This window comes from Sceloporus undulatus, chromosome 3 (assembly GCF_019175285.1).
Source record: "Sceloporus undulatus isolate JIND9_A2432 ecotype Alabama chromosome 3, SceUnd_v1.1, whole genome shotgun sequence".
Lineage (NCBI taxonomy): Eukaryota > Metazoa > Chordata > Lepidosauria > Squamata > Phrynosomatidae > Sceloporus > Sceloporus undulatus.
In genome coordinates, this window is record NC_056524.1 from 247896204 (window position 1) to 247920003 (window position 23800).

A 23800-nucleotide genomic window follows, 5' to 3' on the forward strand; every position below is an offset into this window, starting at 1 on the left:
CATGATCTCGACCTGCTTCCTAGCGTGGACACTAAGATCAGGCAGACCATCAACAAGATGGCCAAGGCCTTCATGGCAGATGGTACAACAGAGTGCCAGGGCCCAAGCTGCAACCATAGCTGTTAGACAACAGCTTTGGTTAAAAAATTGGAATTTGGACTCCCAAGTCCAAGCAAAACTTGGCCTTCGCTCCCTTCCTTGGGACTAGGCTTTTTGGCAAATCATTAGAACCTGTGCTGGTCGAGGGTAAAGATAAGAAGAAAGCTTTACCCTCTGACAAAAAGAAGGATGATAAGAGACAGTTTAGGAACCGCTCTTCCTTTTGTTTCTCTCCATTTTACTATTCCTCCAATTCCAACTCTTTCTGAGCCAGGGAGCCCAGGTCCAACAAACTTTGTTGGGGAGACTCCAAATTTTCTAAACAAAACCGGTCCTCCTTCTCTGCCAAGGACGGTGGAGGCCCTAAGTCAGCCCCAAAAACCAACAACAATGATGGGGGACAGGCTTCAGGGATTCAGCCATGCTTGGGAAAAATCCACCACAGACAGGTGGGTCTTAGACACGGTTTGCCAGGGCTACAAGATAAGAGTTCCATCATCCGCCTCACGACATGTTTGCACCATCTCCCAAGTCAAGCGATCCTGAAAAACATCACCTCCTACTGGAAGCCATCAAACGTCTGCTGGTCATTCATGCTATCGAACCCGTGCCAAGAGACCAGAGAAGAAAAGGATGCTACTCAACATTCTTCCTAATGCCCAGGAAGAACAGGTCCTGGAGGGCCATTTTAAATCTGAGAGGTGTCAACCGGGTTATCTTCAAGAAAAAGTTCAGGATGGAAATGCTAAAGACCATCCTAGACAGCCTACAACCCGGAGATTTCCTCTCTTCACTGGGTTTACAAGATGCTTATTTGCACATTCTTATCCACTCGTCCTCTTGTTGATTCCTTCACTTCAAGTATGGCAAGTTTCACTTCCAATACAGGGCATTCCCCTTTGGCCTTGCTTCGGCCCCCAGGGTCTTTACCAAGGTTATGGTAGCCCTAGTCGCCCATTTGAGAGCTCTAGGTCTCCACATTTATCCTTACTTGGACGACCTGATCCCAGCTCCCTCCAAACATCAGGGGATTCAAGACACCACCAAGATCCTCAGGGCGTTGGAGGACCATGGCTTCCTAGTCAATCTTCAAAAGCACACCCTCCTCCCAGATCAACAGATCCAACATCTAGGAGCCCTGATAAACATGGTTGGGGATGGTGCCTTCCCCAAGACCAGATTGAATCCATCCAACAGACGGTCCACAAAGCCCTACTCTCTCCACAAGTCAGTTTACAGCTTCTAGCTCAGCTACAGGATCTCATGAATGCAGCCATTGATTGCCTGCTTTGGGCGAGGTTTTGCGCCAGGCCCCTGCAATGGCATCTCCTTCCTCACCAGCGAGCCATCGCTCTCATGAAATCCAAGATGATCCTCTTGACCATCGAGGTTCGCCAATCTCTTTGATGGTGGATGTCCAATGCAATCTCCAAGGGACAACCCATCTGGAAACTGCAAAAGATACAGATTACCACGGACTCCAGTCTCCGCGGTTGGGGGGCCTACTGTGGGCTACACATAGCCCAGGGCTGTTGGAACCTGACAGAACGGTCTCACAGCATCAATTGGCTAGAGCTACGAGCGATTTGTCTGGCACTTCTGGCCTTTAAGAGCCTGACTCTTCACAAAGCAGTTCTGATGAGGACAAACAACATTATAGCCAAGGCACATGTCAACTGCCAGGGGTGAACCAGATCCCAATCCCTGATGGACGAGGCCCAGTCATTCCTGTCCTGGGTCGAGACCAACCTGTTATCTCTAGAAGCCGAACATCTTCAAGGAAAACTAAACTCGAAAACCGATTGGCTAAGCCAAACTGACATAGACCAGGGAGAATGGAGCCTTCATCTGGACAGAAGAGTGGCAGAACAATGTCTTGGGAAGTATGAAACACCGAGTTAACCTTAGGAATGAAAGTTGGATCCTGTTGTAGCAGAACCGAAACATTTACCTTGTTTCATACTTCCCAAGACATTGTTCTGCCATCCTTCTGTCCACAACCTTCCAAAGACTTAGAGAAAATCTGGCATACCTTGGACGTTCACAGGGCCATCAAGATTTACCTCAAGAGGACAGCGGCCTTCAGAAAGTCTGAGGCCCTCTTCATGTCCTTCTGGCCTAACTCCAAAGGCAAAAAGGTGTCAATCTCCACACTTGCAAGATGGATTAAAGAATGTATTGTCATCTGTTATAAGACTCTCAACCTGATTCCGCCAGAGGGCATCACCTAGGAGCACGGCCACACCAGCAGCTCTGTCCACCAATGCTCCTCTGGCCGAAATATGCAAAGCAGCCACTTGGAAGACACCTTCCATGTTTGTCAGGCATTCTAAGCTTGACCTTTTTCAGTCAGCTGAGGCGGCCTTTGGTCATAGGGTGTTACAACATATTGTGTCTGATTTGCCCTCTGCGCCAGCTGGCCCTCCCTAAATTTGGTGTGCTGTTTTATATCCCAAAGTTAGGATGCTCGGCTCCTTCCCTGCTGGGAAATGGAACGTTGGACTTACCTGATATACATCCCTTTCCAGCAGAGAAGGTCCGAGCATCTCCCCCCCCCCCCCCCCCCATTTTGCCTACTGGTGCAGGTGGGCGATCTTCCTCTCTTAGTTTTTGAGGTTTTTGATTAGCCAAGCTGTCATGGGTCACCGCCCTATAGATACCTGGCGGACTCATTGTGACGTTTTCTTGGCTAGTCATCGACTGAGGTTCCTTGGCCTATTGTTTTCTCTCCCTGCCTATCAGGAGCCAAAGTGGGCGGAGCTACCCAAAGTTAGGATGCTCCGACCTTCTCTGCTGGAAAGGGACGTATATCTAGTATGTCCAACATTCCATTTTAAATAATAAATAAAATAGATTTGTTTACTTTAAAATGGCTTTACTCACCTTTTCTCAGAGGTGAAAAATAGACCAAAACATAGTACTGTATTAATATTACAGTGCACCTTCCCTTCATGCTGGGATCCATTCCGGATCCCTCTGCGTAAGGAGAAATCAGCTTCAGGGAGCTCAATTATTCGCACGTTCGTAGCTGTGCGCGCGCACACCCTCCTAGCTTTTCCGTCACTCACAGAGAAAACGCCTGAAAAGGAGGAGTGCGCACGCACACAGCTAGGGACTCGCAAATAATTGAATCAGTGAATCCCAAAACCACGAATCCGGAGGGACGACTGTATATGCCATTTAGTTTAAATGCAGTCACTTTCTGTTGGATTAATATTAACACTTAATTTCTGATGTGTTTAGGAGACCTTACCAGAGATCCAAGAGGAACACCGCTCTGTGCTTCAAAAGATGAAATCTATCCAAGAAGAAGAGCATTTGCTTCAAAAGGAAGCTCTTAGTATTAGGCTTAAAATTGAGCAGCTAGATAGTCATGTTGCTGAGCATCAATCAAAGATTAAGTATTGGCAAAAAGAGGTAATAAACATATATACAGTACCAGTTTTTGAAAAAATAATTAAAATTGTTTAGATCACTGTTTAACCAATTCCTTTCATATACAGGAGTAAAAATAGTGCATATGATCAGACATCAGTGCACCAAGGTCCTTTTGCCCAAGAAGGCTGCTTTAGAAAGCATACTGACTTGTAAACTGTTATCTTATGGCTCACCAAATGTTATTTGACATCCTGCATCCAATGGGGTGAAGAGATTTGATATCTAACATCATATGAAGAATTGTCCACCCCTGGTGTAGCACCATTATGTTATCTAGCATTATGTTATCCAGCAGCCTCGTGTTTGTGTGTTTTTAAGAGATGCACAGTTTTGCTACATCGCATAGAAATTATGATCAGTCTGCTATCATGTCATACTGTCAGGCCTACTGTGAGGCTGACAGTATGTTTTTCTCTATACTGTAAAGAAAATCCCACACCCTTATAAAACAGTCATGATAAACAGCTTCTCTTAATCCGAGAACTGGTTGGCTATGGAAGCAGACATAAAACGTGCAATCTAGCTATGACATCATGTAGAATCATTTCTGCTGCTAAAAGCTGCAGGGGGGAAGAATAAGTTAGATGGAGAGGAATTAATAATCTCACATGAAGTAGAAGGTGGGGGCATAGGTTTGCATTGCTCAGTTACTTCAGAAGAAAGATTGCCCCACACTCATGATTTCTAATCCTGTGGGTTACTTTGGCCTGCAGACTTCCCTAGTCTGCTTTTCTTCATACACTTGTTATATGTTCTTGCAATCTGGAATCATTGCTTCACTGATTAAAAATCCATTTTATCTTGTCACAAAATCCAGATGATTGTTCATCATGGGTTTTTTGTTTGTTCATTTTGAGATCAGATAGAGGTGTAATCTTCAAGTTCTGTGAATCACACAAATGGATTTTGCGCCTATGTAGCACCTATTCCAGAATATTCTAGAGTTTAGCTTTTTTTTGTGGGCAGGAACACTGCCCTACTCCCTTAGCACACATGTCTGGGGCACTACAATTCTGTCTTTAGTTCCTATTCATCCACTGCATGAGCAGCCTCAAATGGAATGTTTTCTTCAGACTTTAGCTGAGTGTTGTTTGCATCTTTTTTACATCTCTTCACTTTGTTATTATTCAGTCTTCATACTTAAAACAAATGTTTTGATTCTGTACTCAGTTCTCTTGTGAATCGCATTTATCACACTTTTCAAATTGCTTCTTGTGTGGAGCAAGCATTCCATTTGGATGTTCACTCCTAGTGCCTTTTCTGTTTTGGCAATGAATGCAAAAACCAAGCTTATGCTATTTCTAAGGTTTTACTGACACCCCCCCCCACGGTGCGCCCCATTGTTTTTATTAGGGCTTGCCTTCCACGTGAGCTCAAGTCTGTGGAAGGCAAGCCCGTGGAAGGGGTGGGCCAACTGTACTGAAGAGCTAATCTACATCTTTTCATATGAAAAGGAATTTCTAAACAAATGTGTTCTGCTTACTCAAAATTAGAGTAGAAAACTACCACCATTAAATCATGGTGACATTAACTTACTAAATTGTGTTTTAGATATCAAAAATATCATTACATCCCATGGAAGACAAACAAGTGGAAGAGCTTCCTGTGCTCAGTCAAGATGAACTTGAAGCTATTAAAGATCCAAATATTATAACCAATCAGATAGCTCTTTTAGAAGCTCAGTGTCATGAAATGAAACCAAATTTGGGTGCAATTGCTGAATATAATAAAAAGGTATGCATTTTTCCCAATATTATCCTATAGTTTATCTAACCAATTAGAAACCTGTGGCAAGTTTGAGGTCTCAAATTATGACTGAGACTTTCATTTGAGATTAGCAAAGGCCCTCCTTAAAAAAAGATGTGGGTGAATCATGTGAAGCATATGCTTTTCAGTTAAATGTTGAATGTTAGTAGACATCCCAAGTTTTACCACTTCATGTTGGGGACATAACATTTGAACTCACCCTGGAAAAGCAATCCTTTGAAATCAGAGTTCAAGTAGAAACCAGCTGTCATTGATCAAAATATGTTTAAGTTTCATAGAAAATATGAAAGTTTATATACACATTGTTTCCAGAAAAAGAGTTGCTATACAGCTTACATAGCCAGGCACCATTATCAGTTTACTGAAATGTTTGAACATGCAGCTATTGCCTAGTAGAAAGCATATGTGTTTTAATGTAATAAATAATGGATGTTACCAGTAATGAAACTATAGCTTGTTTTTAAAGTCCAACTATGTTAAATGTAAAGTGACAGTTGAAGTTTGATGCTTTCTTCATGATGATTTTTATTTTATTTTTAGGAAGAGCTGTATTTAAAACGTGTGGCAGAATTGGATGAAATTACCAATGAGAGAGACAAATTCAGAGAAGCTTATGAAGAGCTTAGGAAAAATAGACTTAATGAGTTTATGGCAGGATTTAATGTAATAACAAATAAACTAAAAGAAAACTATCAAATGCTTACATTAGGAGGAGATGCAGAACTAGAGCTTGTAGATAGCCTGGATCCTTTCTCTGAAGGAATCATGTTCAGGTTTGTATGGCCTATGATTTTCTTAAGTAAAATCTAACCATTTTGAAAGCATGAAGCTAATGTTACAACCTGTATATTGAGTACATATCAAATATGCCTGTTTTTGCATAGTACAATATACACAAACCTATATTGAAAGATTTCACGATGGCATACAATAAAATCAGTTTAACCAGTTTAAAATCAAAACACTCTAAAAAAACACTATATAACACATTAAAGCATATTTTAAACCATGCACATGTTACTAAGATAATAAAATTGTTGTCCCTGCCCAAGGCTTGAATAAAAAGCCATAGGCCTGTTACAGACTGCCAAAATAAAGCTGCTTCGGGTCTCTTTGGAGGCATGCTATTTAAATGATGCATGGGTCCTAAGAGTCCGGAGGTCGCGCCAAAGCCACACTCCATTCCTAAGCACTGGAGGGCAGCTTTGGTGCAGCTTCTGGATTCTTAGGATGCATGCATCATGTAAATGAAGCAGCTTTATTTTGGCAGTCTGTAGCAGGCCATAGTTTAACATAGCACTGATATGAAGTCAACATCAGTATCAGTCAAGACTCTAAGGATGCCACAACAGAGCTGCCTTTCCCCACATCCTTACATTGTTCCTGCTGGTAGGAAACACGGAGATTCCCTCATTCCTTTGGAAGGCATAGATAAGGAGAGGCGCTCCTTCAAGTATGGAGGTCCCAAGTATTCAGATCTTTATGTTATTGCTAGCACTTTGATATTAGACTAGGAACGCATTGGCAGCCGAAACGGTTTCTTTCAGAGTGGTGCTATGTAATTTCTGTACAATATTGTAGTTATTAGTCTAGCTGCTCCATTTTGCATTAGCCTCAGTTTCTGGGTGTCCTTCGGGGACAACGTTACATGGAGTGCATTGCAGTTGTCTAACTGGAAAAGTGATCACCACAGGAGATATTATGGCAAAGTTAACCCTGTGAATAAAAGGTCATAGCTAGTAGAGTAGTCAAGGTGGGCCCTGGGTACCCTGAGCCATGAAGTCCAACTGAGCTTCTAGTGACAGAGATGGATTTGTAAAAATGCAAGCTATACATCTTGTTTGTTCAGCAGAGTGCAACCCCATCCAAGGCTGGTTGTCAACCCAGCTTCCAGTTCTGAGAGTCACAAGCCCATAGAGTCTCTGTACTAATCATGATTCAGGGCCCGAATAGACAGGCCAAAATAAGGCTGCTTTAGGTCACTTTGGAGGTATATTGTTTAAATGATGCATGCATCCTAATAGGCCGGAAGCTGCATCAAAGCCATACTCCAGTCCAAAGGACTGGAGAGCAACTTTGGTGCAGCTTCTGGCCTCTTAAGATGCATGCGTCATTTAAACAGCATACTTCCAAAGTGACCCGAAGCCTGTCTATTTGGGTCTATTTTGGCGTGTCTATTTGGGTCACCTCCAAAGTGACCCAAGGCAGCTTTATTTTGGTCTGTCTGTTCGGGCCCTCAGTTTCAATTTATTCACCTCTCATTGTGATCCTTACAGAAAACAGGCATTAATCCTACACCTGCACTGCCCAAGCTGGCACCATTGAAGAGAGGAGAGTGTCAGCAGCAGCCTATTAGCAGCTAATCCTAAAACTCTTAATGACTTTCTCCTAGAGGCTTCATACAGATGTAGGTATTTGGTGTGAGGGATAAAATGGAACCCTGAAGCACTCCCAATGTAATAGTCATAGGGCTGAAAGCCACTCTCTAGAATCACTGTAAATGGGAATAGAACCGCCATAAGACTGTGCCAGTGTGATACAATAAATATGTATTGCAGAATTACTGGGATGATTTATGTAACATGATTCTAACATTTGTCAAGTCTGGCGACACTCAAATGAAACTTTTTTAAAAATAAAGTAAACTTAATGGTACATTCATCCTTTCAGTGTTAGGCCACCAAAGAAAAGCTGGAAGAAGATATTCAACTTGTCAGGTGGAGAGAAGACACTTAGCTCACTGGCTTTGGTTTTTGCTCTACATCATTATAAGCCAACTCCCCTTTATTTCATGGATGAAATTGATGCAGCTCTTGATTTTAAAAATGTATCCATTGTCGCATTTTATATATATGTAAGTATTGTACAAGTCACCAAAAATCTGCATCTATTTGTTAATATCAAACTATCTAGTTATGTGTTAAAGAATTATTTTTTTAGAATTCATTTTAAAGGATTTGTTGGGTTGATAGCAGTCACCCTTTTGGGGAAGTGTCCATGTGCCAGTACTGTTCTGTGTACTTCAGTATCATGCAGTTCTGTTCCTTAGCAAGGTTTGCCTCCTGCTATACCTTGCTAAGCTGGAGAATACCAACTATGTGTACTTTTTATGCCAGAGGCATATATTAGTGTGTTGCATTAGCTTATAATGAAGTCAGATTAGTTTGGCATTTAGTGGCATTTACTGGAGCTGTGGCATTGTAGCTATTTCTCTTCATGTAATGCCCAAAACCTACCTCTTAACCCAGACAGTGCCCCATTCAAAGGATTTCCAAGGCACTGCACATTGGGAAGTTAAGGAATGATGACTGCAGTATTCTCTGTCACAGCGTGCATTGAAATCAATAGCTGCACCTTGGAGTCCTGCCACAACTGCTTCTCTCAGTAAACCCCATGATCCAGGAGTAGTGCAGTCGTTGCCAGTGCCACAATCTGCAGTGCCTGGGAAACCTTTGGGTGGGGTGCTGCATGGCTTAAGGCATAGATTTTTAGGGTCATGTTCGGTCATTTACAGTTGGCCCTCCTTATGCACAGATACAACCATCCATAGCTTTACATACACATACATACACATTCCAATAAGCCATCTTATATAAGGGATACCATTTTACTGGGTCATTCTATTTAATGGCACTTGAGCATCCATGGATTTTGGTATCCATGTGGGATCCTGGAACCAAACCCCAGTGGATACCAAGTACAACCATAAATATAAATAAATAAAGTGAGTAGATTGGCTTATGATCTTGTAAATACTGAATAGGCTGCCATCCAGTATCGTGCTAGTGTTGACATCTTCAGCTCATTTCTTTGAAACCTGGTCTGGCATCAAACATTTGCTCTAGAGCAGTGTTTCTCAAACAACTGATGGTGTTGTTTTTTCTAATATGCCAAGGACTGCTACCATATTTGTGCTCATTGGCTGCAACTGTCTTGTTTCTGGAACCTATCTGAGGACCAGCAACAAATGGTTTATGGCAGTGATCCAGGGACCACAACTCTCAGTTGCATTGCTTTTGGGGGCTGTAATAGGACAAAAGATTGCCCTTTCACTCTTGTGCTCATGGAAATAAATTCTTCAAATGCAGTGGCTGAATTGGTAACTGACCAATGTGCAATTTATGATTGTACAAGATATTAACAATAATAATTTTAGCAATAAACATGTTGATCCATTGTTGTAGTAACTGCTGTGAAAATAAGCTTGCTAAAGAAATCATTGCAAGTCATGTTTCCCATATATTTAATGCCTGGAAATACTTTATTGGCTTTTAATTGCAGTCAACAGGAGACTAGTTTACATGAAGACTGTGTCCCAGGTATTAAATATTCACCAGCTTTATTTTGGCTTTATGTTCTAGGCACGGGTGTTTTCATTTCTGGGTTAGAGTATACAGGAAATCTTTTCCTTCCTTCCCTGTAGGAATCTTAGGTGCGTTACAGACTGCCCGTTTGGGGCAGCCTGTAAGCGGCCCTTTCCCCGCTGTATCGGGGCCTCAGCTGCTACAACGGCAGCCTCCGAGGCCCCGATCCGCCGCTTTCCAGGCCGCGGGGAAGCTGCAAAAGGCCGCTTCCCCGCGGTCTGGAAAGGTGGCGGGGAGGAGGAGAAAGGGGCTGCTTGGCCCTTTTCTCCTCTGCGTCGCTGGTGCAGCCATGTAAAGGCTGCACCCAGCAACACAAAGCTGGAAGGAGCTCTGAAGCGGAGCTCCTTCCGGGGTTGCAGAAAGGGCGCTCTAGGCGCCCTCGCGTGGCCCCACTACGTCACAACTGCACCACCCCGTTTAGAGGCGGCGCGGTGGTGACGTCATGGTGGCCCCCATGTAGAACGGGTGCCGCCATTTTGTACATGCTGAGCACGTACTAGGGTTGGGGGCGTCCGGAAGGGACGCCCCTTTCTAACCCTAGTACGTGCTGAGCATGTACTTTTAGGCGCATCTGTAACGCACCTTAGTTCTGCCCATCTCTAAACTAGTGAAAAGGAAGCATGAGACCTAATGCTTACTGGCACATTTGCTAGTAATTAACAAAGATTCAGAAACAATAACCAATTTGGATAATTGTTACACTACGTTTTTGCTTAAAACTTTCAAAATGTACTATCACAAATACTAATTCTGATTATATTTTAATTTCCAGGAGCAAACCAAAAACGCACAATTCATTATCATTTCGCTGCGAAACAACATGTTTGAAATTGCAGATAGATTAATTGGTATTTACAAGACATACAATACAACAAAAAGTGTTGCAACAAATCCCAAAGTGATTGCATCAAAAGGACTCACAGAAGTTGATTCTATAGGGTGCTCCTGAATGTGGAACTTGCTTTCATTTTAACAAGCGGTTTCTAGTGAACACTTCCCAATATTTAACATAATTAATATCCATTTATTGTAAGTAATTTTAAATTTAGTATTATTCTGAGCATGTTTTTCTCTAAGAACATTTAAGGTCTTCAGCTCTGAAATTACTGTTTACCCATCAGAACTGATTTTCAGTAGATTAGCATACTTTTTTGATACTAAGGATGATAGATTTTTTAAAAAACAAAAACCAAACATTTTATACTGATTTTATTTGTGTGTTCAAATAAAATTATAATGAATAAGTTGGTGTATAGTTTCTTTGAAAAACTGCAGGAGTTTTTCTTGTAGATAAGTGAATTTCTAGGAAAAATTGATGCACCTGAACAGTGGGAGAGAGTCTTGTTTCAATACACGGAAGTTGTACATAAAATCTGTAATACCGGCATACAGCTGCAGAATAAACTCCAGTCTTTAATAGTGGTAAGGTTGGTATGCTGCACCTGGGACTTCCTCTGTTCTCCAGTGGTTCTGGAATGGGGCAGCCTTTTCAGAGGGCTTCCAGCAGTTACAACACTAGGATTATATAATCTTTGCTTCAATTCTGGTAGCTCAGTGGTAGGGCACATATGCTAGGTTTGATTCCTGTGATTTTTAGGAGCTGGAAAAGACTCCTATTTGAAACCTGGGAAACCTATTGCCAATTGTTATAGACACAATATTAATGGTTTGATTGTGTATAAGGCAGATTCCCATGTTCCAGCAAGTGTCAGGTTTCTGATGTGGCTTGTATTAGTTTGCATCAATGTTTATATTTCAGCAACTTATTTCTTGTGGGGAGGATTCATTGTTTTAACTGGGGACCATGAATAATTTCTGACCATCTCAGTAAGCAAAACCATATTTACAGGTTGTGCCCTGACCCCACAAAAGTATCCATCAAAAGCCTTCCTCTCTCTGTACAGCTTCCATACTTGGATTTGCCTTCAAAAGAGAGAGAAAAAACAGCAGCTGCCAAAGAAACAAGACTAGTGGGTGGTAATATGTTGATAACCTTTCTTTACCATCATGTTTTCAAGCTAGGGATGAGGGTAAAGTATTTGCCCAGACACTGTGACTTATCCTTAGCATTATTTGAATATGCTATTGTATTCTGCTTTGCCTCACAAGCCAGCAATGTGAAGGAGAGGTAATATGACTATTCTCAATTGTAGGGTTTCTGCCATTTGGGAGGGACACTTCACCCATGATTCTTTGGCTCACGACTCTTCAGCTATGAAATAGCATCTAGTACTAATTAGCACACGGTTGCCAAAAAGCAAGATAATACTGAAGAGGTTTGATGGACTCTCCAGTTTTCCTGCCTTTTTATATCCTCAATCCTTACTAACAACATGATTAGTTTAACCTGATTTTTCCTTACTGACCTAGAGCTATGGCAGGCAGATTGAGGAAGAGTGGCTGGTCTTGGTCTTGCCTGAGCAAGCAGCTTCTTTCTATTATAAGATGCACTACTGGAATATAGAGGGACCAAGGTCTGTCAAGCATTAGGAAGTGGAAACAGTACTTTCGGGGGACAGAGAGCTAACATTTGGAGGACATGCCATTTTCTTGCAGCATAGGAGACAAATGTTTTTTGCAGTCACGCATAGGCCTGCCACCGAGCACTTGTATTCCTACATAAAGAGGAAATGCCTTGCTTCCTTATCGCTTTGTGGCATCTCTCCAGCGCTTGGACAGATTACCCAGGTTTTGGAGTTCCTTATATCCTTGCCAAACAAGGGACTTTCTCACTCATCAATCAGATGCTATTTGTCAGCAGTTTTGTGGAATCAGGAAAACACTGGGAAATTTCCTGTTTTTTACATTCCTTGGGTTAAGAAATTCTTAAGAGGATACAAAAAACTCCATCCCCCCAGAGCTGTCCTAATTTTGACTAGTCTGGAACTGGTTCTTCCCAGTTGTCAAGGAAGCTCTTTGAACCAATGGTCTTATGTGACTTCAGACTGTTTACTTGGACGATAGCCATTTTTGTAGCCATAACTTCAGCCAGGATAGCAGGGGAACTATGTGCCTTCAAAGTTGGCCCTCCCTTTATCTCTGCTTCCACAAGGACAAGGTGGTCCTCTGGTCCAATATATCTTTCCTGCTTAAGGTGGTTTCTGCCTTCCCCCTCAACCAGGACATTGAGCTACCTGCCCCAATGGAAAACCCTGATTCTGAATTGAAACGCTCCTTCCCTTCCCTAGATGTGTATCAGAATTTTATGTGGATTGTACACCCTTATTCCAGAAGTCAAAGACTTTCTTTGCTACTCACCCAACATGAAAGGCCTACCGACTTCTATACAGTACTTCTCCAAGTGGATTGCCACCACTATCAATTAGCCTATTCTTTCTCTGGGAGGAAGCTTCCTCTTCAGGTATGCAATCATCCCTCCAGAGGTCTGGCTGGGCCAGCCATTTTTACTAGAGGGTGTTCCACTGCATATCATGTGCATGGTGGCCACCTGGTCCTAGCCTTCCACCTTCAGAACACATTGCAGACTAGATGGAAGATCCTGGGAGACTGCTGCATTTGAGAGTGCTCTGCCTTTTTTCCTACATCATGACACCCCTCTCCTGTGAGTATTTTGGCAGTCACTTATTTGTCTGAGTCAGAACAAAGAACAGGTTGCTTACCTATAACTGTGGCTCTTTGAGTGGCCATCTGTGAACTCACAACCCCCCTCATCCTCCCCTTTGTTTCCTGTCCTTTGCTGCTTTGACATCCAGGGAACCAGGGGTTTAAGAAGGAATCATGCTGGTCACATACACCAACAAAGGGAAAATAGCAATTTCCTGGTGCTAGAAAGTTCTGAATAACATACTTCACAAGTGCAGATAACCCATTTCTGTGAGTTCACAGATGACCAGTAGAAGTAACTAGTTATATGTAAAAGCAGTCTGTTCATCTCTACTTTTCTAACATGCTGATGAGGAAAGATTATCTCCTTTCCCCTCTGCTATTTTTTTTTTGCTGATCAAGCATATCCAGTTATGGGTTGTGGAGGCAGCAGCTGTTCACCTTGTCTATTATAGCTAGGCATAGACAGCTACACTAGGATCACCCACAGCAGCACCTTTTCTCAGAATATGAATGCATTATTTATTGCACACACACTGCTGCAACCCAACACTGAAAGTCTTTATCCCAGTACTAGTAACATCAAAAATCCACCAATGATAACTTTATTGCACTAATGCACAATATACATGTTGCAAGCTTTTGAAGCTCCACTAGCTTCTTCATCATGCAAGGTGTTAAAAACCTTACAGGAGAAAAAATTGCTGTTTTCATTCTCAGTTCAAATGGCATGGAGTGGCATTTCTTGCAGGCTGCCACCTCCTCCTTCTGGCCATGTGGCAACTGGGAGATTCTCAAAGTCCAGGACATTTTAACAGGTTACACCTGGATGTCACCCAGTGCCAATGCTGCTAAAAATGGGCTGCAACAAAGGACAATACCAAGGATGAGTGAGTGGGTGTAAAAAGACTTTCCAAAAGGAACCAGAGGCTTTGTTATCAGAAGCATGCTTGTATTCCAGCACTACATCAAGTTGAAATAACAAGTCCCAATGTAAACTTTAGCAGTTGTCACTCTAGATATTGAAGTACAACTCCCAACAGCTCACTACATCAAGGGCTGATGGGTAGTCAGCACATTTCACAAGTTGCCCAATCCTGCTTTATACAGCGCTCTCCCATGACAAACTACTATTTTTGTTGTTGCTGCTTTTATTTGAAATATATTTAAAAGTTGTTGTACAAATAATTGTAAATTGTTCATGGAAATAAAAATAGTACATAGAAAGGTACAAATTCCGTATTCCTGAAACCTGGAAAAATAGCTTCTTTAGAAGTAATACATTTGAAAAGCATGAAGATGAGTACACTAGACAAATAAAGGCTAAGACTCTGGAATGTGGATGACAGACTTGTCACAAAAGCACTGGCATAGAGAATAATAATAAAAATGAGTGCATCGAAATCCCACAGAACCTGCTTGCTCCTCTTGGCAATCATTTAATAGTGTTTCCTCACATACAACTACAAAAAATGATCTGTGGTAAGATTTGAAAAGAATCAAGTGCCTCCTACATTGAAATCTGTCATCAGGCTGGTGTTAACAAAGCTTATTAAACCAACTAAAATCTTGAGCAAAGATTACAGCTATATTAATTCACTGTCAGATCTGTACTTTTCATGCAGAACTTGCTAACTAACTATTCTTCCTATTTCTGTGTGCTAACAGGTGTACACCTACTTAGCTAACTTAACACACCTTGGCAACCACCTGGAAGATTTTCACTCATACATATGGATACATTAGAAGGGAAAATGAGGTGCAGTTAGTGAGCTGCATGTACAACATCAGGACACACCTCTAATCTATCTGTAAGGCAAAGTATTCAAGTGGTATTGTTAAAAGTGACTGAGTTAAATCTTTGCTGAGCAATAAAACATGAAGCCCCAGGAGATTTGCACTAAATTGTGCAATTCACAAAAATACCTTGTCTAAATTACCTGGTCTACATCTTTAATTTAATAAATAGTGCAAGCATTTATATTAGTATCTACAGTGAACATTTAAAAAGCCCACAAAACAGACTGGTCCACTCAAATCTTACACCAGCAAAATAAATATTCTGATTTAAAGGCCAAAGCATAAACATTTTGTATATGAACTTGTCATCATTACCAAAATACATAAAGATACAAATGAATGATGGTGTGATAAGAGTCATGAAGTCAAAGACCCCATGCACCTTCTAAATATTTCAGTCAGCATTCCCTGATGAACGTTTTTCATAATAAGTAAGAGTTAAAAGCTTTGTTCTGGAAAAATGAACCTTTGATGTCCAACATTAAACACCAATAGGAAGAAGAACTTTCTTAAAAGGTTATAGGAAGCTTAGGTCTGTCTACATAAAAATATTTTACTAATTTCAACTTTTTTAAATGAAATACACAGCAAGAAATTGTGCTTATAAAAATATCATGAAATAATTTAGAAAGGACAAAAGAAGGCAGCACAAGATGTAACAACAACAGATTTCAAGTGAAGCCACAATCTGGCCTGACTCCCCATCTGCCTACAAAACCCCCTTAATTCGAATGGTAGGCAAATGGCACCTTTAGATATTGTCAGATTACAATTCATTAAGCCCTAACCATCTTAACCTATGATGAATGATGTGAGTTACTTTCTAAGAATAATCTGCAGGGCTACAGTTTGCCTCTCCTTGATCTTAGCTGTTTATAGTCATATTTGCTGGAGGTAGCCTGTGCACACATTCTGGACTAAAAATTCAAAGGAACTATTTTCATTTTTTTTTAACCAAGATTGATCTTGACACTAAACATTTGATCATATATATGTTTCCAATGCTAAGGTAATTTAGTAAAACTGACTAACAGGGCTCTCTATGAAAATGTCAGTTTGAGCCAGTTGTCAATAGACTCCATATTAAGATCAGCATCAGGCTAATCCATTAAAAATTCCAGTAACCCAAAACACAGTAAAAGTTGATACTTGAAATATTCACATGGAAGAGGAAGTGCTACACAGATAGTCAAGAAAAAGATTAGAGGTATGACACAAAGCTTCTATCGCTACCTGCAACCTCTTACTTGTGTCTTGATAAACTGTTTGAAAGGCACCTAGAACATATGGAGAGGCTACTTTATTTATAAATGATAATAAATGTTGTCCAAAGAAGGTAATAGCCACTAGCAAAGAAATCAGTATAACTCCCAAAGGTAGTAAGGGCCACAACCATTCTTTAGATGGTCTTTTCTCTTTTGCATGGCTGAATGCTTTTCCTTTTGAAATCAGCTTTATTTTGGGAATGAGAATTTTGTTGATCTCACATCTTTTGGTGCACACAGCTTTCAACACTTCTTCCATTCGAGGATAGATTTCAACATGGTTAATATCTGGTAAAGGTTTTTTCTTCAGTGCTTTAACTCGCTTACGCATATCCTCAACCTTGTCTAGAAAATGAAGGGGTGACGACTCTTCGTTCTGAATAACTGTATTCAGTGACATAAGCTCAAGTTGTTCTTCTCGTATTGCTTTCATCTTGTCAATGAGAGGTTCATATTCTGCCATTATCTGCATGTTCACTTCATCCAAAGCTGCAAGCAAAGCTTGTTTTGTATGATCAAGTGAATCATCAAGTCTCTTAAAATACTGCAACACAGTTTTTTTATCCTGTTGCACAATGCTCTCACACTGAGCTTTCTGTTCCTCCAGGTTTTCCATTAGCGAACATACTTCACTCCAGTGTTTATCAGTCAGTTCTTCAAGTAGTTTGCCAGGTGTTTCTTTTTCCTTCATGTAGGCACTTTGAAGATCATCAATAGGATGGCCATGATGTTTTCCTATTGTAAGACAGTGGCCACACACTAACTTTCTGTCTAGAAGACAGTAAACATTTAATGGCTGTCTATAATGCTCACTACAAGTAGCCATAGCCGTATGGTCCTCTTGCTGATACTTTTCAATTATAGCTTTTAATGCAAAGTTTACAGGCAAAGAGTCTGTACCAGATGGAGGAATTTCAACAATACTTCTACAGTTGGGACACTTCAGTGGAAGCCTTAAGGGTCTCCATACGGAAAAATTGCTGGACATGTGAAGAACACTATCCAAACAATTTCGACAAAATGTATGAGAACATGGCAGAATGCGGGGGTCATCAAATATATTATAACAAATGGAACATCTTAGTTCCTCTTCAAAGTGATGTACTTCCTAAATATAAAGAAACATAATTAAAATATTAATAAATTTTGCTGCCTTGGAAGGGAAAGCACAGAGCATGTGGCAAGTGATTACAGGAGGAGGAAACATCAAAAAAGGAAAATGCGATAGAGAACTTTAAAATAGTTGAAAACTATTGAAATATAATATTATCTTTCAAAGATATGTACAGTGAAGGCTATTAAGAGCAAATACTACCTTATTTTCCACCAAGTCCTAGTACAAGTAATTCTGATAATGTTCCATGGGGTTTATTCCTCAGCAAGTGTGCATAAAATAGCAGTTTATGCATACTTCGAGCTCTATTGTCTTATGTGTCAAATATATTGATCCGTTTCCCAACTTTAACAAATGCAGACTAAAACAGATCAAAATATGTCTGTAAACTTGGAAGGGAAGGTAGTAACAACAGTATTTCCCATGGCAAAATTTTAGTACCATGTGCATAATGTGCATATAGAAATCTTGGACAAAGAATAATGTAACATTCAGATTTTTTTATATTCCAGTTGGCTGAATCCATTTTCATGGATCCAACCATTCATGGCTTGAAAATGTTAAAATTAAACTCCCTTGATTTTGCCATTTTATATAAGGGACACCATTTTACTACACCACTGTATGCAAGGTGACTTGAGTACCCACAGATTCTGGTATCCATGGCGGGGGAGTCCTAGAACAAAACCCATCGGATACCAGCGGCTCGCTCTATTACGAAGTGTCAGATAATTAGATTGCTAACTATTTCAGTTCAACCAAATTAATTTCAGAAATTACAGAAACCAAACCCTTTAAGAACATTTTGAATGTTTCATTTTGTACATTCTTCAAAAGGCTCTACTTTTATTCCTGCAAAATCTACATTTCTGAAACAGGTTTTCAAACTAACTTGGTCTAACACTATGCTGTCCCTTGTTACTGTATGGACAAGCATTAAATAAGCATTGACGCTTGACAAATATTTTTACTTTGACATGTTCAATGATTAAATATTGTGCCTTCAAACCAAAGTATTTTGTTAACATTTCAGCACTTTTTAAACTTCAGAACCATTTCTAGATCACTTTTCTGCAAAAGAACTCAAAATTATTTGAAACTTAAAACAATGACTTGTTATTCATAGTATATTGCTTACAACAGCCAACACTTAAGAGCAATGGCAGCGGAATTACCCCCTCAATAACCCATTGCTCATCTCCAGGTTCCCAAAAACCTGCTCCAAAGGATTTGTTAGCCCTCCAGAGGAGTTTGGGGTTTTTTTTAGGTCACATGGGATATTGCAGTTTATCATAAACAACTGTGTGTGTTTTTGTGGGGTTTTCAGGCTATGTGGCCATGTTCTAGAAGAGTTTATTATTCCCGATGTTTCACCAGCATCTCTGGCTGGCATCTTCAGAGAATGCTGTCCTGGAAGAGAGGATGCTTCCAGGACAACATGGCCACATAGCCTGAACACCCCACAAAAAGCTATGGATGCCAGCCATGAAAGCCTTCGACTTCATATTATGTGGTTTGTTAAAGTCTGGATTTTTGTGAAGTGGGAAGAAGCCGCACTTTGTTGAACAGCCACAAGCCACAATCTGATACCATGGTTTGTTGTTGCTTTATGATCTCTTGTTCATTTAAATCATGGCTTGTCATACAATCTTAGCTTATAAACATAGTTTGTTTCCCAAACTGCATACCCTGAAGCAGGGGCTGATAAAAGAGGTAGGGCAGAAACAAAACCAGAAATTAGGAAGACATGTCATTGTTGGTTTGTCTGCTGCACCGTCTGTGGCTTAAGCAATGGGCCATATTTAAGTGCAAACCATTTTACAGTGACATATGAATATAACCAGTAACTTGAGCTTCCAGGTCTCATGGTGACACAAATAGAGCAAAATGCATTTAAATTATAAATAAAGCAGAAACAGTAAATAAAAATTAAACTTTAACGTTTTCATCCAAAGGCTTTAGATACTACATTATAACAAATAGGAAGGTGTTTATAATTTCCAGCACTCACCATGAAAATGCAGTAAATTAGTATGATCAGCCCAGGAAAAAGCAATATTCTAGGGACAAAAAGATCTGGTTATTTGGAAGAAATATTAAGTCTGACAAAATATTTTCCATTCTGAGTCTTCAGAGTAAATAGAGCTGAGAAACTGAGCCTGGTTTCTCAGCTGCATTTATAATCCAGAATCTTTGATCTAAGATTTATTTACAGTGAGCTGAGTCTGTTTGGTAACTGGCACAAGAACATCTGGTATTCAGAGGTCCAAAACATACTCCAGAAATAATCCAGTTTGAAACAGCTTTAACTGCCTTTGCTTAGTGCTAGAGAATCCTGGGAACTGTAATTTATTGTGGCAGAGCTCTGACAGAGAATGCTAAATGTCTCACAAAACTACAATTCCCAGAATTCCCTAGCACTGAACCAGGGCAGTTAAAGTGGTTTCCACCTGGGTTATTTAATATATATATATTTTAATACACTGTAGCCAACAAACATAACATTTCTTATAATGATCACAGATTTATACTTTACAAAATACATTCCCAAATCCATCCCTTCTGATTTAACATTTCTTACTTTGATTTAGTCTGTTATTTGGATACCACTCCCTATATCCCCCAAAGAAACCTAGAACGATTTTAAACAATATTAATTTCTGCAGTTTTGTTTTGGACCAAATTTAACTTTTTACCTCCAATACTTAATCTTTGGCATTTTATTGATTAGAAGGAAAGGATTCCACCTCATCAGGTTTACTGGCCAAAAACGTAAAAAAGACCTTTATCCACATGATATATACGCTGAACACTGTTGAAGCTTCTTAAAAACATTATAGGATATATGCTGCATGTGCTGGGAATCACACAACATAAACTGGAGTTACTCTTCTGAGAACTATCTTTCACAAACTGTGGCATTGCCACGCAGGAAAATGGTCACAGATGAAGACAGAATTTTTACAGTACAATCAACTGAGTTCTAATAATCTAAGAATGAAATTCCCCCTTTGCATACTTATTAAGAAGCTATGCAAAGAGATCTTGTAGGACCTTTCAGACTAACTGTGTGAAGGAAGTTGTAGAAGAAGCTTTCTAATCTTTCATAGAGTTGGTCTGCTTCCTCAGGTGCATGAAGTGAACTGATGCCCAGGAAAGACATTTATAATTAGACTGTATGAATAGCCACAGAAATGCAAAACTTGTGGGATGAGAAGACAAGTTGTTTGAGGGACAAAGGCAAGAGTAAAGATGTTAAGAAGGTAGTCCAGTTTACAAAGAAGTGAGTAGAACAGTTTTTAAAAGTCTATCAGGCGTGTTTAACTGAAGTTTACAGTATTTTGAACACCTCACATATGCCAAATATCCAAAAGCTCAGCTTTGTCTAACAAGAAATAAAGCACTGTATGTGAGCCAGCATGGTGTAGTGCTTTGAGCATTGGCCTATGACTAGAGACTAGGTTCAAATACCTCCTCAGCCATGGGAACCCATTGGGTGATTTTAGGCAAGTCACTAACTCTCAGCTTCAGAGGGAGGCACTGGCTGTCAGGATTTGAAGGGTTAAAACACAGCACACAGGGAAATGCTTGATGTGTGTGTGTTTGGCCATGAGCCTTCAGCAGAGTGGCAAGGCTGATCTAGCACAGCTGAAGCTCATTGTGTCAAGGACTCTTCAGTGTCCAAGTGCATGTAGCCATGGATAGGTGGTCGGGATTGCAGAGGAGACACATGGCATGGCTTACACACCTGAACTCACTGGGTTTGGGAACCACATGATCTGGAGTCTATAAAACCCTGGGCTGCAAGGGTGGGGGTGTGGTTTGAAGTAGAGTTGGATTGGTATGTTGTGAGTTGAGAGATCTAGTTTTGTATATAGCACTGTGAATAAAGAGCACTTGGGGACTTTTGTTTCTCTGGTGGTTTATCAGAAGAAGCTACAGCATCGGTTTGCTGTGTGTCTCTGGAGGTTCCTGCATTGCTGCAGTTCCTGGAAGACATCCAGTTGCTGTCATCCCAACTTGGACTTTGGAGCCACGCTTCGGCTTCTGGAAATTTGCCAGCTCTGCTCCGAGGGTCTGGCTTAACCCAGGACTTGTTAGAGTTGCTGACAAGGGTTGTTGGACCCCAGCAGTTGCACTGACACTGGCATTACCCTCACTGAACAAACCTTACCAAGAAAACCCTGTGATAGGCTTCCTTTAGGGTCAGAAATGACTTAAAGGCACATGAACAAAAGCATGAAGAAACATGACATCATATCCTAACAAAGTCCTCAGAAGGTGAAATGCTTTTTCAGTCTTTCTGTCACTTAAAAATGTTTGAAATTCCAAACAAACCCAAAGGAGTTTTGCAAAACTTCATTAACGCAGGCCCTTGACAAACACCCTCAAATTAAAGGGATTTATGAGCTTGTCTTTGATCTACACCCACAAATTAGAGGGATTTAAGAGCCTGAACCAAGCTTGTCTTTCTTCATATAAATCCCCATTTCACCAGGTCACCCTCAACATGTGAAGCGGGAATGAAAGACACAAACAGCTGGGGAATCATAGAATAACGGTCTCCAGAAGGGACATTTATGACTGACACTGGACCCTAATAAGAACTAGCCTAGGAACAACCCCTTGTCTCCTGCTTTCTGAGGACAGAGCTCAGTGACTGGTCTCAGGTACTGCAGACGTTTCTCTATTTTCCCATTCAGCAACAGAATGTGCTCTCCATCCCCATCAGGGATACGGAGCTGGAAAGTGGAGAAGGCAGATAAAGAGGGAAACCGGAGCAGATCAAGCCAGGAGTCTTCCTGGAAGCCAGGATGGAAACGTTGAGGCTGTGGGACTTTGGCCACATGAGAAAGAAGACAACCGGGCTAGGAAAGGTGAAGGGAGGCAGGAAGAGAGGAAGACCCCAGGCCAGATGCATGGACTCTACTAAGGAGGCCATGGGACCTCCGCAGAGCAGCTGAAGAGGCCTCTCTCTCATCCACAGGGTCAGCATGGGCTGCCCTCAACCTGAGGGCAGTTAACAGCCACAAACAACGAAAGCATCTTTAATTCATATGAGTGGATAACCTCGCGCTCTCTATTTTTCACGTGAAGACACCTTGCTTCCTAAGGCTGGTCATAAGGAGGGGCTCCGTGGCCTCGTTCTAGAAGAGCGAAGGGGCTTCTGTCACTTCTTTTATGCACGTGTTTCTACTCTTGTCAGCCGCCTGGGTCCCTCTGGAGAGGCAGGAGGCAATGAAACTATTGTTATTGTTGTTACTATGATGGCAGAGCACTGGAGGGAAGGCAGGGGCTCGCTCTGGGGAGACCCACAGGGTCGCCGTGCATCCGGGGCAATAAAAAGCCAAGTCAACTCCAACTCCCAGAATTCCACAGCCTTGAGGCGGAGCAGCCTCCGTTTCCTCATCTGGCCATTCTCTTATTCTTAGAGAGGCGCCTTTACCTTCCCCCTTCGGCTCCTCGCCTGCCTCCAGCCAGCCCCAACCGTCTTGCTGCCGTTGCTGTGAGCCCCTTCTGCGGCTGCTTCCTTCTCGTCCAATCAGAGACCGCGAAGAAAGGAAACGGAAGCTTCCCGGCGCCTCTCCCCTTTTGCGCATGCGCGGCCGAGAAGCCGCCCTGCTCCAGCCAATCAGCAGCGCCCTCGGGTTCATTTCGTAAGTAAACGTTACAAAGGGGAGGACGGCGGCTCCAGAGGAAGCAGCCGTTAACGGTCGCTGGAGGGGGCGGGGCCAAGCGAGGGCTCTGCGGCTGTTGGCCGCCGCTGCCGCCGCCAAGGGGCGGGGCTAACGGTTTTTCTGCGGCGTTTGAATAAAACCCGCCCTATTACTCCCCCTCCCTCCCTCCCTCCCAGTTCAGAGTGAGAAGGAAGAGTCTTTCAAGAGAGAGGGAAATCAGACGAGCTCTTAAAGAGGTACTATTCCAGTGTGACTCCTCTAGCTGCCTCCTGTTGCATGCTGGGATTGGCAGTTTTAAGGAGGGGTATTTAGAATTCTCAGGCAGAGAAGTTCAGCTCCTTAAAACTGCCAATCCCAGCATGCAACAGGAGGCAGCTAGAGGAGTCACACTGGAATTGTAGCTCTTTAAGAGCATAGTGTGATAAACATCTTAGAAAGCTATGCCTCAGGCATACGCTAAGCAGCAAAGCACCTAACCAGTCAGTCAGGGCAGATTGAGGCTAAGGAGAGAAAGAGCTTTCGTAGATATAAATCTATTCCCTCAGATGCATGAAGGAAGTAGACCAAAGTCTAATGCTGCCAACTTCTTTCTCTAGTTAGCCTCAAAGGTGCTACAAGGCAAAGTCTCTCTACAGACTAACACAGCTATATCTATGAATTCTACCACAGAATTTAGGTTGCTTCCGCACTGCAAAAATAATCCAGTTTGAG

General features: G+C 41.5%; 2 protein-coding genes across 8 annotated transcripts in view; one reads left to right on the top strand and one right to left on the bottom strand.

Moving 5' to 3' along the window:
- SMC4 (structural maintenance of chromosomes 4) overlaps positions 1-10912 on the top strand; it is a 62105-nt gene extending 51193 nt beyond the window's left edge. For 6 of the 7 annotated variants that reach the window (XM_042458163.1, XM_042458165.1, XM_042458164.1 and 3 more), the window contains 5 exons: positions 3343-3516; positions 5089-5271; positions 5845-6077; positions 7975-8158; positions 10441-10912. In XM_042458163.1, coding sequence (XP_042314097.1) covers positions 3343-3516; positions 5089-5271; positions 5845-6077; positions 7975-8158; positions 10441-10617 — 951 coding nt within the window. In that variant the 3' untranslated portion in view covers positions 10618-10912. Of the gene's footprint in view, positions 1-3342; positions 3517-5088; positions 5272-5844; positions 6078-7974; positions 8159-10440 lie in introns of those variants that run through there. The other variant, XR_006102930.1, reaches the window with a different exon arrangement.
- Positions 10913-13873: 2961 nt separating this feature from the next.
- Positions 13874-23104, bottom strand: TRIM59 (tripartite motif containing 59). The gene is made up of 3 exons (XM_042460187.1): positions 22858-23104; positions 19423-19471; positions 13874-17405 (listed from the first exon to the last, which is right to left on the bottom strand). Exons 2-3 carry the CDS (start codon positions 19423-19425, stop codon positions 16191-16193), a joined length of 1218 nt encoding a protein of 405 aa, XP_042316121.1. The 5' UTR covers positions 19426-19471; positions 22858-23104; the 3' UTR covers positions 13874-16190.
- Between the last annotated feature and the right edge of the window lie 696 nt (positions 23105-23800).